Source organism: Cystoisospora suis, assembly GCF_002600585.1.
Source record: "Cystoisospora suis strain Wien I chromosome Unknown contig_5040, whole genome shotgun sequence".
Taxonomy (NCBI): Eukaryota; Apicomplexa; class Conoidasida; order Eucoccidiorida; family Sarcocystidae; genus Cystoisospora; species Cystoisospora suis.
In genome coordinates this window covers 1-12790 of record NW_027157832.1, presented here as the reverse complement: position 1 = coordinate 12790, position 12790 = coordinate 1, and the positions used below count along the sequence as shown (strand labels likewise).

The window sequence follows — 12790 nt, the reverse complement described above, 5'->3', positions numbered from 1 at the left end:
CCGAGCTTCTAAACAAAAAGAAGAAGAATGGGCGCCAACTGAGAAAAGCACGGAGGTCGCTTAGAAGCAGAACGCAAAACGGGCCGGGCACATACCGTCTGCTGTCGTACCGCGGAGCTTGGTGTAACAAGTGACGGTCACTTTTCTTCCCGCCGAGAAAGCAGCAGCTCTGCTCTGGTCTGCTCTCTAAGTCCAAACGAATCAATACCTCAGCAAATCTCTCAGCAAATAAGGCTGTAACGGGACAGCAAGCAACTGTGCACGGGACTTGGTTCCATCCTGCATACAGCAAACGCTGTACAGTCAGCTATCGCGGCCTTCAGAATCGCGTACCTTGGCCTTCTACTGACGAGCCCACACACCTGTTGAGAGTGTGTCAAACAAGGATCATCCTACCCAAGTCACTCGTACGAGGGAACACTAACGCATGCCGGTTTCGCGGGTGTGCGCACGCACTTTGTGTCGCCAAGCAGAGATCATTGTACCCTGTTGCACGGCAGACCTGTTGCGTACACTCCAGCATCTTTCCGGAGCCAGCGCGGCGCTCCTGACTTCAGGAAGTGCCGAATCTGTGCTCACGCGTACCTGAAAGCGTTTGTGCAGTGTGACATGCTGTGACAACAAGCCCTTGTCGCAAGTTGAAGAACTGCCGGACCTTAACATACATCGCCGTCTGTTACAGTACAGCGGGCGGCACACGTGTGAACGTACAGCTATCTCCTAGACAACGGGATCTGCAGTTGGCCAAGCAAACTAATGGATCTGCAAAACACTGGCAGCGACAGCTGTCTTGATGGGCGTGAGCCAGTTCTGTTGACTGGAGACGGCCCCAAGCTGACGAAAATCCGAGGCTTGGGTGTAGACAGGGTTTGCACCGAGAGTACCTTTCTCCAAGCAGGCGCAAGCTTTCATAGATTGGATGACGAGAATACGGATTCGGTTGCCAGTGCCAGCGCGAAGGCTACACTTCTACGGGAAACTTTAACCGGTGTTTGAACAGTATCGGGGTTTCAGACAGTCACTTGCTGCCAATTTGCCAAGCGGCGCTACTGGGTGAAGCTCTTACCACAGACTGACTCTTTGGACTGCGAAGACGTCAGTAGAACCGCATGCTGAGAGCGTGCGAAAACAGAGGAGGCAGGCGACTGCGAGGCTCCCCCGGGAGAAAGTGGCCTGTATGTCCGGTTGCATGCGCTTCAAATACGGTAATGGATGAATTGGGTGATGATCCACTTTCCCGCCAAAGCGGCTTTGTTCGACTGGCGATTTCCTCTCGTGCGGTCCTGAAAGACTAGGACGATGCGCCGGTGTCCGCGCGTCTCTTACTCCTCAGTCAACGCCTTTTTTCCTGCTCTCAGAGAACTGTACGTCCTGCACATGCTTTTTCGTACTTCTGACTCTTCCAGGCTGCGCAGCCGACTGAAAGCGGCACAATACACCTTCACGGGCCCGTCTGCGTAGCTTCTGCGAGGCTGACCCCGTGCACGCACTGCTTTATCAACGCGTAGGAGCTTCTGACTTTTCTGGACTTCAGCGTCCTTTTCTTGTTGACCCTCTTCTTTTGTTCACGTTACGCCAACTCCCCGTATTTTCTGTTTCACTGTCCCGTGAGGTCGCTTCCACCCCGCCGCTTAAGAGGTGATTGGGTTGCTGCGTGCGCTCTTGGTGGACCGTCAGCCCTCAACTCGACGACTCGTTCCTCTTGTTCCCAAGTCGAGATGGCCAGCAAAGCATCACCGCAACACCAGGCCTCGTGCCAGCAACTGTACGGGGACTATCGCCAGTGTCTCTCGAAGAGTGGCCGGAACTTTTCGGCCTGTACCGACTTCCACAGCCAGCTCAGGGCATGCGAGAACATGTACGTCCCTCGGATCATGGTCTCTTCCCAAGTAAATGCGGGGCAGCATATGGGCGCCAGGACTGCAACCCCTCTGCCACGGTGTCGTCTGTAAATGAGGGCTCCCGGACTCCTTCCGGGGTTATCGCATTTTCCTACTGTTCCCAGTCCTCTTCACGAGGAACCGCAAAAGCATCCACTTTTTTTTCTGGTTTACCTGTTACCTGTTTGCTCAGCAGACGCGCTTTCTGACCTGAGTCATTTCTTCTTTTGTTTGCGTGCCGCCTGTGGGGGGACGACGTTTTGAATCACAGACATGGACGTATGTACCACTATACCGGTGCAATGCCTCTCCCGCTGTCGCCGCACCTCCGACTTCCCGCCTTGTATTTACTGGACAAATAGGTGGCCTATAGACTAACTTTCTCTATCCGCTTTCTCTGGCACACTATTTCTCCGTACTCGTTCAGTGTGCCTGAAAGGCGCACCGTACGTGGTGCATTATTTTTGGGACTTACTGTAAAAGCTACAATCTCAGTACTTCGTTCGTGCGTTCACGTAGCTCCCGATGAACAACTGTAAGAGTGGGTATCCGCATGGGTTTGTTGCCGCGGTGGGCGTACGCGCATTCAGTCTGGCCTGTATATTGTAGACCGAAGGCTATGCCGCAGTGCATGTGTATTCACGGCTTGTTCAGTCTCTCTGGTCTTCTCTGACCCTCTTCATCTCATTTTCGCAGGCTTGGGACGTCATATTGCATTGACGAAGGAGTGAATCTTGTCAAATGCACAAAGTACGACGACAGGATGTGGAGGACGTTGAATGCCAAGACGGAACCTGACTCTCCGATCCCTTCGGCATCCATACACTCGTAGTGGCGAACCGGGATAAGCAGCACCTTAGTTTTCTTTTCCTTCTGCGTCGTTCACACAGATAGATCGTCCGTTTGAAGCTGAACTGTTGTCATCCCAACTCGTCCAGTATGTAAAGGCCTATATCAGTGCTGTCCTCGTCTAATTCTTGCCTAGCTGGGTAGGTGTGCTCTCTCGTCCGCGGGACCAGATGGGACACATTTGTGCATCTATAGCCAACTATGTATGTCTTAAGGGTGAACCGCTAAGCAAAAAAGTAAGGGGCATTCCGGAGTTCTAGTCAGAGAACTGTAAAGCTTGTTTCTGCGCTCCTCTTTGTGTCTGCTTGATGCGTATCAGTAGTACAGGGGAACACTAAGTCTCAAGGTAATCCTCTCTACACTGTGAGGCTGTAATGTTTTCCGTAGGTGCTCCCTTGCCGTAAGCTCTGGTTTTTCTTTCTTTGTGCGGACTGCCATTGTTACGGGCATCGCGGCGGAAGACGTGCGGAAGCAGCAGGCTTCGTGGTTTCCTTATGGGGCTGTGTCAGTGTCCACTTTTCCGAACAGATGGAGGAGAAAAAAGGAACGGTGTCGCCATGTGTTCTCTTTCGGTTTTGTCATTTCAGACGCCCAGATTCGTCATACTGTGCGAAGGAGTTCTTGGCCATGCGTGAATGCCACCGGCCTAGTGGACCCCACATTATTGTGTCGTCTTCTCCTTCTTCTCATTACGCGTTGAAACCTGAAGTGAAACATCTGTATAACGTATCATCTACAGACCTGGGTCCTGCCGTTGCTCCTGCACGTGACATGAAGAAGCTCAAAGAAGTCGCAGATAATCTTAAGGCGGATTTGAAGCTCCCAGGTTATGGTTTCGTACCATACAAATGGGAAAGCCTTCGACCAAACCCAGGCATGTAAGGCCGGAGTAGAGTATCAGAGAAGCCGAGGAAGAGGAGAGTTCATCTTCGACTGAAGCAGAGCCTGCAGCACGGCCGCCCCAAATGTGATACTACGCGTTCCCTTCTTTCAAGCAGCCGCACCCGGCCGACCTAGGACTGGGGGGAGCAACAGAATTTCGTGGACGCCCAAGGGTAGAGAAAGTATGACGTTATAGTAGCGAACCAAGTCGGGACACGGATACACTTCTGCGTCTGGTGCCGACAACGCCGAAGCCAAAGTGAAGCGGGGACGTCTCCGGAGTTTGTTGAAGGGGAGAGAACAAGAAGGGAGAATTTCATACGACAGACACATAACCATAGAGAGGTGTAAATTTCACTTGAGGGCGGGGACCTGAAGGGGGGAAGCGAAAGACAGAATAGAAGGATCTTTTCTCTGGTTCTCCTGCGATACCCTAAGTTGCCCCCGCCGTATCAGTTCGGGGGAGGAGCCCGGTGAATGTTTCTGTCGTCCGAGCTTCCCTGAAGGCAGAAACATCTCAATTAGCTTTTACCCGGGGAGCCGTGAGACACAGAGCAAGTTGGAGCCAAGCAGCACCTTCATCACTATATCTTTGTCTCGAGGAGGCGTTCAGTACAGACGGGTTTGACTGAAATCTGCTTGCCCAACTACGGACATCGTCTGTTCGATTTGACAAGCTGACACTATCAAGCGGCCGGAGGCTACGATTGCTCCAGAATCTTCCGTTGATTTCCCGATTCTGTGTTTCACTGGATTTTGTTTGGTTTGGCGTGCTGTTTATATTGTTTTCTCTTCGTCGAGGAGCGACGCAAGCAAAGCTTTTCTGCTTTCGAGTTATTTCCATGGAACCAGCAATGCTACCCAGCTAGAACAGTATTGTCTTGGTTGTGTTTGTGACGCCACGCCCAATAGACCCGAGAAAAAGCATACACTGCGCTAGTTCGCGTAGAGGTGCACGACCAGAGTCTTCTTTCAAAAAAGAGAACTGGCCTTTCAGCATGGTCTCGCATAGAGTATCGAGCTACGAGAAAGCTAGGCACCCTTGTACGACCCCTTGCTGAAGATTGGAATCGCGGGGACGGGATGTAATTTGGCAAAGCTATCTCCTTACTGTATTCACTGGCAGTTCGCTGGCCTCAAAGCGTGAGTGCACACTAGGTCAGTGGCCAAAGCAAGCCACGGAGTGTCTCCCTTGTCTTCGTGCGTTCCTGGGAGAGGAGCCGACGAAAGCAACTTTGAGAGACGGGAGCGAAGAATTGGTACGAAACCGTCGGAGTCTCCTCCGGCACGCCTCAGCACATGAACGTGGACGAGAGAACTTTTACTGGCTTAGAGTAGCCAGGTCATTACGGCGTCTTCGAAACAATCCGTATCTGTATTACATGTGTGACTTCGGAGAAACCACGGTGCTTGAGGAGTGGGCAGGACAGAAGCCAGAGTCAATACACAGGGTGCTACGGCCCCCGTCAGACTGGGCCGCGTCAACCGAGGGGCGGCTGTAAAACGAACGTCAGCCAGACCGGCTAGGGTCTCTGTCAAAGGCGCGTACGTGGTAGCACCTGCCGGGGCTCCACCTTTACTGAACCAACTTCATCGGCCTTCCGCGCGAGTCCACGTCAGGATGAAATTCAACAGCTTGAAACAAGGCCCGATTCCTGGAGACGTCAAGGCGCGAGTTTTTTTTGGGAAGACTTCTAGAAACATAGACTGCATGCACGTACATTTGGATGCTCGTTATTAGGCCTGACTCACAGTAGGTTTAATCTCAAGCAGCCTGCGAACACAGAGGCTGAGGATCCAGGACAGCGCGCTCGTACTCATGGCGCCATTTACGAATTCCTGTGCGAGCGGAGTTACCCGTACTGTTTCCATTTCATTTTCAGGCGCGGATGTCCAACCGCGTGAAAGGGGAACGCACGCTGGAAAACTGTTAGGTTTAACCTGTTCCGCGAGAGGATGCTTCTCCCGAGAATCGAGCTGTGATTTACAGGCACTTACGCCACACTCTCTACACGAAAGGCATCTTCTACTCGATGGCTTGCCTACCGCCTTGCTATTATGCAGTCGCTGACAGCAGTACTGAGGAGCTTGTGCCTGGTAATGCTCTCCGGCAGGCACTTCCGGAGACGGCACCTGAACAGGTTCCCTTGTAACGGTTGCCGTCTCGATGCAATACTCGAGTGGTTGCGTTCGACCCTGCACTTCATGCCGCTCTTCAGTGGTTACTACCCAGCACATATGACTGAGAAACAACCAAAGCCAGGCGTATGCACAACTTGCCTTCTTGCATAAACAAGATCTCCTGTAGCTCACGCTAGAATTACTTCTAGCATCACTGCTGGGAGAACACGCTTCCTTATTTTCTCCGCTGCCTCCGTTCATGCGAACTGCAGACCCGCCTTCCACAGCAACGCACTCGGTCTCTTCAGGCGACAATTCTTTTCTTTGATTGCCTCTCACTTCTGGCTTGACGCCCTGTTTCCGTCCAAGTGTCTCGTCGGAGGTTGGAGGCTGGTTGTTGTTCGTCCGTCGGAAAGAACCTCGTACAATGCTGGGGGAGCTCAGGCCAGAAGACTCTTGATCACGACTTCCTACAGCAACGTTCTCTTTCGCTTTCCGAGTGCCTGGTTCTCCATGTTCCTGAGAAACCGCTGAAACAGCTGGGGCCTGTGAGACCTCAAACAAAAAGCCATCAGTAGTTTCGTGACCCGGAGTGTGAGCAAGCAGAAGATTCTGACGGGTATCTACAGCTTGTACAGTAAGGTGAAACTCACCCACCAGCGCTAACACGGCGTAAAGCAGTCCAGTACAAGCATATCTTACGAAGACAGCGAGAGTGTAACCGCCCTCGCTGTTGGCGAAGACCTCACGACCACTCCCATTTCCTTCGGACGGCGGTTCTACACGTTGGACCTTGACTTGTCTTCTCTCGGCCTGATCAGTCTTGCCCCGGGATGTCGGCTTGATGTGTTGGAGGCACTCCCCTTGTCCCTCCAGAACGAGTGCCCCCTCATTCATCGTTGACTGTCTGTATGTTCCGCCTACGCATACCGCTGGGACCGTCGCGACCTCACTTTCAGATTCGAGTTGTATCTGTCTGCTGAGCTTGAGTCGTTTTGACTGCTTTGGGACGACTACTTGGTTTGCTTCCTCGGGTCTGGTTGTCTCTTGTGTGCTTGTAGCTCCTATGTGTTGTTCCGGACTTGCCGCGCCTACTGCCCGTGTCTGGGCTCCTCCGTGTGAAATGAGAAGTCCCTCTAGAAAGGTCTGGGTCACTCTCACCAAGGCACGCATAACCCACCACATTGGGGCTTCACTCCACGCGACCTCCCGTGCCTCAGGCGCTCTCTCATTCGCTGCGCCGTCTGCGCTCTTGGAAGCCATGCAGCTCTGCTCGTGTTCCTCTTCATCCCTCCGCTTACACAGACAAGGCCAGCCGTTAGATTCTTTTACTGCTCTGCTCTCAGTGATTTTGCAGCATTTTCTACTGTCACTTTTGTTCGCACCCCGGCCAGTAGGGTCGACACGTATTCCATAGATCAGTGAATGCACACGCTCACGCGGGAGAGGGCTCTTTAGTGGTGGCGTAGAAGTACCACCGGCTGAGGGTGCACTGTCCCGACTACAGCCCGAGTCACGTCGACTGTCTGCACTCTTCGTACTCCGTTCTTTCAGCGATTTTGTCTCTTTGTGGAAATAAGTCACTGTGCTACTGTCCTCAGCCTGAGGTAACAGATTCAAGGCTCTCGCCCTGCTCAGAAAGTCAAAGGGTCTCACTCTACCACAGGGGATAAACAGTGGTTGGCAGCATAAGGACTGGAGATTCTTCTCCTTCAGCATGCCGTGGGGTGACGTGTCAGCCGCGGAAGGAGACCAAGAACGCAGACCGGTTTCTGTGTGGCTATCCTGTTCCTCGGGCCGGCTGTCAGCGAGACAGGAATCCACGTCGTGGCGATGGGAAAAGCAATCGCCAGGATTAGCTTGTAGACAACTGAAAGATGAACTAGAGGTTTTGTGTCGTCCAGCGAACTCTGCCTTGCTGGGCGCTTCCCAACATCCCTCCTCACCCGGCGACTGGCGCAGGGACTCACCCAGTAGCGTGGTCATTGGCGTACCAAAGGGAGATGGCTGGCACGCAGCGCTACCACGTAGCACTGTTGGCATCTGTTGACTCCCCTGTTGTTCAACGCAATCCTGCCTCCTCGTTCTGCCGCATGGAAAGAAAGCATCGTCGTTCCCGCAATCTCGTCCTTTTAGGCGCTCTTTGTACATTTCTATCCAGTTCGCGGATGTTCCGTGCCCTTTCCCGACGACGCTTTTGTTCGGCGGCACCCCACACGTGCGCGAGAGACGCGGCGAAACAGGAATGCCGAAGAGATCGAGTGCAGCTCGGACAAGCGAAAGCAGTAAACTGCCCACTTGGTCTGATGCCTGGGGTCCATGCGGAGAATTCACCAGCTGCAGACAAGAACGATGTTGAACCGTACCACTCTCAGATAAACATGTAGCTGTAGCATTTTGTACAGAAGAGACGGGGGAACCAGACAGGCACAGTGGATAGCCAGACGACAGGGGCGGAGAGGACAGTCGAGAGAAAGGCGAGGAGACAGTTGAACCACCTGACAAAGCACTAGAGTACGAATTATGTACGCTTCTTGAGAGGCTGAGGAGACTCCATTCCTCTTCCAACCTCCGAGCAAAGCCTCCTAGATAAACAGAAATGGCAACGATTTTCCACCGCCAACAAGGAGAGGACAGAGGCAACAGCGCTGGTGATGAAATGTTTTGCGGATCGAGCGGATACCCGCACTGGTTGAACTCGCAGGTACCGTCCACCATTTCAACTGTCAACTCAGAGCAGGGCGGTCCTGCGGCTTCCCCGTCTACTCCTCCATCTTTGCCTTCCCTTTCTCGGTCTCCTTTTCTCCCCGCCTCTTTTCCCTGCACAGTCCCTCTATTCGTAACGTACTTTGACATGAGGAGGTGACAGCGTGGACATGCGACTAAGGGACAGGAACGAGAGTGCGGTTGCCTTTCACCACCAGCAGCACAGAGTTCCTCTTGTCGCTTCTCGTACCTTAAGTTTGCCTCCCCTCCGGTTACCTCGCTCCCTCTCGTCCCTCCCGTCACACCAGCGACAACTGCTTCTTCCTCAGAAGCAGTCGATCGCTCCCTTCCGGTCTCCTTCGATGACGCAGACACTGCTCCCGCTTTGCGAGGCGAACAACAATGCCCTCCTTCTCTTCCGACACCGCCGCTTGGCTCAGACGCCACCACGCAAGAAACCACCCTACGCAGGGCTCTTTTTAATGGGATAGTATCAGCGCCTTCTTCTCTTTGTCCAGTGTGGGGTCCCTTTTCTGGGTAGGTTCCTCCCTGTTTGGCTCCTCTGTCTTGTAACTCTGTCCTTCTGGTCATCTGCGTTTCTGTCCCCGTGCCCTCACTTTGCAGCGTGGTGGACGGACGCAGCTTGCGCGCTTTGATAGCGAACTGCGTCCGGTTTACATGCATCAGAACTACGGCAGAAGGAGGATTCGGGTCGATCTCGCCGCCGTGCATTCCGCCCCTCGACCCGCCTTTCTTCGCAGTCTGCTTCCCCTCTTCATCGTATCCTTCACCGGCTTCTTTGTCAGCCTGTACACAATGTTGTTCCTTGATCGTCTTCTGCTCGGACAACTCTCGCCGACGTTTGCGGTGAACCGTGAAGGCTGCCGCCATGCGTTGTAGGTCTCGAAGCCGAGTGTTGCGAGGTCTGAAGACACATAAGCTGCCAAGATGCCTGTCAAAGCTGCTCTCACGGCTGCACCGGAGTGTAGGTACGTAGGGACGGGCCAAGCATGCGAGTACGAAACGTTTCGCAGAGTAACCAGTTTTCTGCACAGAAGCCCCGGGCGGCCCCTCACGCACATGCTAGGCATGCCACCTTCGAGTATGGTGTTGCGCGTGCATGGAGAGAAATCCACTTATCGAGCATAAGTGTGCATAATTGCATGTTGCGGGGCCTAAGGACGAATTTGATGCGTCGTTCCACCCAGCATTTCTCTCTGTCTGCAACTTCACCACTCGACTTCGTGCCTGGCCCAAATGGCTGTTGACGGTAAGAGCGCCAGGCTCCTTCTGAAAGCTTACTTCTTACTGAACGTACACTCCGAGCGCCCGTAGAAAATGTGCTCGGAACGTCTCAGCACAAGATGAAGAAAACTGACAAAGGACGCAAGTACACTGTGGGGCAAAGCAAGCCTCGCACCGCCGGTGAAGTATTCAGCGAAACCTCAAGCTACATGATACCTTTAACTGACACCACCGGATCGTTTTTAGGGGTATATCAACAGTACTATGTGCACACATTAGGTACGACCGGGCAAGTCCTCCTGGATTCGCACCACCACTTGAATTCTGAGCCGCAGGCAAACCAGCTTCACCTGTGGCCGTATGACCCTACTGCGCATCCGGGTGCACCTGCCGGCTAGTCGAGGACAAACTTCCAGGATCGGAACTCTCCTGACTTCACTACACATGTTGTTCCCACCCATTCTCAGGAACGCCTTATGTTTACCCTCGCCTTGAACTCACAAGTAGAGCGCAACGTCGTCTGTGACACGGGCGACAATTTTCAAGAGGTCAAACATGTCCTGAGAGAGCAGGTCCACGCAAGTAACCCCACGTTGAGATGAAACACGTACAGACCGTCACAGCCAGGATCGAAGTAATCGTTCGCGCCAGCGGGCTTGTACCCCAGAGGCTCTGGATAGCAAGCCCTGCGACGAAGCGTGGAACCGCCGCGTTGTTCAGAAGAAGACTTACGCATTCTTGAACTGTCCCGATACTTTGTCTTCAGTCGAGCAGGCACATCCTCGTTACCCTACCCTCTCTAAGCTACTTCGCGTTGGAAAAAAAACCCCAACAGGTAACGGAGCTGTTCTCTACTCCGCCAACCTGAGACGATACACTACCTCTGGTGCTTCTTTGATTAACGCGACCCACTCATTGTACGCAGCTACGCTGCCTGTCTACAACAGAGGCGGTTTCTGGCACGTACTGAAGAAAGTCAGCAAAATTACCTACTAGGGACGCATGCAGCATCGCCACGACTGTGGGAGCAGGAACCAGGGCGCACAACTGTTTGAACCTGGAAACGTGCAGTCACGGTGTTGTGTGCATTCGCGAGCTTCCGAGTCGGTACACACCGCCGCTCGGCAGCTAGCATCGCTAGAACGCTGCTAGCTTAACTGCAAAAAGACTGTTTGAATGCAATCCGATTTCGAAGGGCTTACTAGTCCTGAGTCGAGCTCCCGCACACTGAAGACAGCCCGAGAGAGATAGGACGGGCCCCCCCACGGGGGCGCCAAAAACGCCTGCGCGCAAGAGACAACGCTCCTTTGGCGCACTGGTACTGCGTACCCGGCACAACACCAAAACCGCGGGCTGTCCCGTCCACCCCCGATGCCACTGGTTGCGAACTGGAAGAGTGTGCTCAAGAAGAGATCTACAAGTACACGCGGCAATCAAGGGCGTTGCTGAGAGAAACGCTCGCAACAAAAGTGCGGCCCGAGAAAACTCAGCAGCATCACTTTGCTCTCCTAATGCACGAAGGTGCCCAGACACGCTAGTTGAGGATGGGCTGTGCACGCATCGGTGGAGAAGTCGTAACCGACGCTTGTCGCCCTGTGCGAGACACCTCCTCTCGCTCCGCTCTTGAAACACAGAGTCTCATGCTCTAGTCTCTAACGATAGGAGTGAGACATCTAGATGACAAACAAAGCGGTGGCACGTTTTTTGAGCAAGGTATCACTCGTCCGTGAAGGTTTCGGCCGCATGTGCTAGAATACGGGCGTGAAATGCCGCAGAATGGAGAATGTACGTACGCCTTACCCCGTCGAAAACATTGGCGCGAAATACGCGTGAGCCAAGCTGTCGGAAATCGCCGAGAATGAAATCCACTCGCTGAGCGACACGCCGACCTGCTCCCGGAGAAACACTCAGAAACACCCGGGAAATGACAAACTGAGCTCCAGCGTTGTTTTCTCTGAGGCTGAACCCTCAAGAACAACCTGATCCGCTTGGATCTGAACTACAGTGTGACGCACATGCCGGCGGCAGACCGGCATCGTCTATTAGTACTGGTAAACGTCATTGCTTTCCCTCTTTCCTCCCCTCTGCAGCAGCGACCCAACCAGACGTTGTATCCACTGCACACCCAACTGCGCGCCGAAGAGAGACGCCACTGCCCTTTTCTGCCCCTCCCTTCCGCAGAGCTCCTTGGCCTAACCAGTCACCCAAAATGCGACGTGCCACGGTACGGAACTTCGCGCACACCTTCATAACGGACACCGTCGGACAGCTGGGGGAGCCACACCACAGGCTTCACTCAAGTGAACTACCATAGGGCTAACAGGACGAAAACTGCCCCCAATGTGTGGCAGCGGCTGAGACTACCAGCGAAAGAACCGAGATCAAAACCTACGATGGCTTCTGTCTGTGTGGAGACAATGAGACGGACACCCAACAACGCCGGGATCGGCCTTTCGCAAGGGTTTGTTCACCACACGACAAGAAAGACAGAGAAAAAGACCAAACAACAACTCCAAGGCGAGGCTCCGGGCCTGGACCCCTCTGGGAAAATCCGTTTCATACTAGAGATTTGTCTAATACATGACCGAAACCCCTGTCAAACGCCCGGCACTGGACCGCGAGTGCACGCGCTCGAGTGGCGCTGAGGTTGCGTGTCGGGAAGTAGCCGGCTGGCGCTCATTCATAGTCTTAAGACGACGTAGCACAAGAGACAGAGTCCACCGTTGATAGCAAAGAGGGCCCAAATCAGCGCGCCCGGCGACCCTTCGCCGTCCATACGGCATGCTTCGCCAGAACGAAGCTCGAGGCTCACTAAAACAGCACTCCCCTCGCGCGAGCGTGGTCTAGTGGCTATGACGCTCGCCTCACACGCGAGAGATCCCTGGTTCGATCCCAGGTGCTCGTATTCTGTTGCGAAGCTCCACACACCACAGCGACCGTTCGTCTATGGGGACCAAGGGATCCGCCCCGGCCGCCACAGAACCGGATTGACCATACCCGTCACCCCCTCGACTCAACACTAGCCGGCGAACCACTAGCCAGAGACAAATACACGGCCCTGCTCCGCGCCAAGGCCAGCGCCCTCGGACCATGTCCCTGCATCCCCT

At 53.9% G+C, this 12790-nt stretch overlaps 3 protein-coding genes across 3 annotated transcripts; 2 read left to right on the top strand and 1 right to left on the bottom strand.

Moving 5' to 3' along the window:
• The first annotated feature begins 1209 nt into the window (after nt 1-1209).
• Nucleotides 1210-4387, top strand: CSUI_008797 (uncharacterized protein). The gene is made up of 3 exons (XM_068068922.1): nt 1210-1858; nt 2577-2630; nt 3317-4387. Exons 1-3 carry the CDS (start codon nt 1719-1721, stop codon nt 3609-3611), a joined length of 489 nt encoding a protein of 162 aa, XP_067919103.1. The 5' UTR covers nt 1210-1718; the 3' UTR covers nt 3612-4387.
• Nucleotides 4388-4872: 485 nt separating this feature from the next.
• CSUI_008796 (uncharacterized protein) lies at nt 4873-5614 on the top strand (the record flags this gene model as incomplete). The annotated part of the gene is made up of 1 exon (XM_068068921.1): nt 4873-5614. A coding segment is annotated over one exon (240 nt), but the record flags the coding sequence as incomplete, so codon positions are not given.
• Nucleotides 5615-5924: 310 nt separating this feature from the next.
• CSUI_008795 (rna cap guanine-n2 methyltransferase) lies at nt 5925-12790 on the bottom strand (the record flags this gene model as incomplete). The annotated part of the gene is made up of 4 exons (XM_068068920.1): nt 11484-12790; nt 10886-10966; nt 10185-10243; nt 5925-9363 (listed from the first exon to the last, which is right to left on the bottom strand). Coding segments are annotated over exons 3-4 (3495 nt in total), but the record flags the coding sequence as incomplete, so codon positions are not given.

What these genes read in the sequence shown, in the direction of transcription:
- CSUI_008797 (XM_068068922.1), top strand. Translation starts at nt 1,719, where the DNA reads ATGGCCAGCAAAGCATCACCGCAACACCAGGCCTCGTGCCAGCAACTG. An exon ending in CTCAGGGCATGCGAGAACAT is followed by an intron (nt 1,859 to 2,576) that starts GTACGTCCCTCG and finishes TCATTTTCGCAG; the next exon opens with GCTTGGGACGTCATATTGCA. An exon ending in AATCTTGTCAAATGCACAAA is followed by an intron (nt 2,631 to 3,316) that starts GTACGACGACAG and finishes TTGTCATTTCAG; the next exon opens with ACGCCCAGATTCGTCATACT.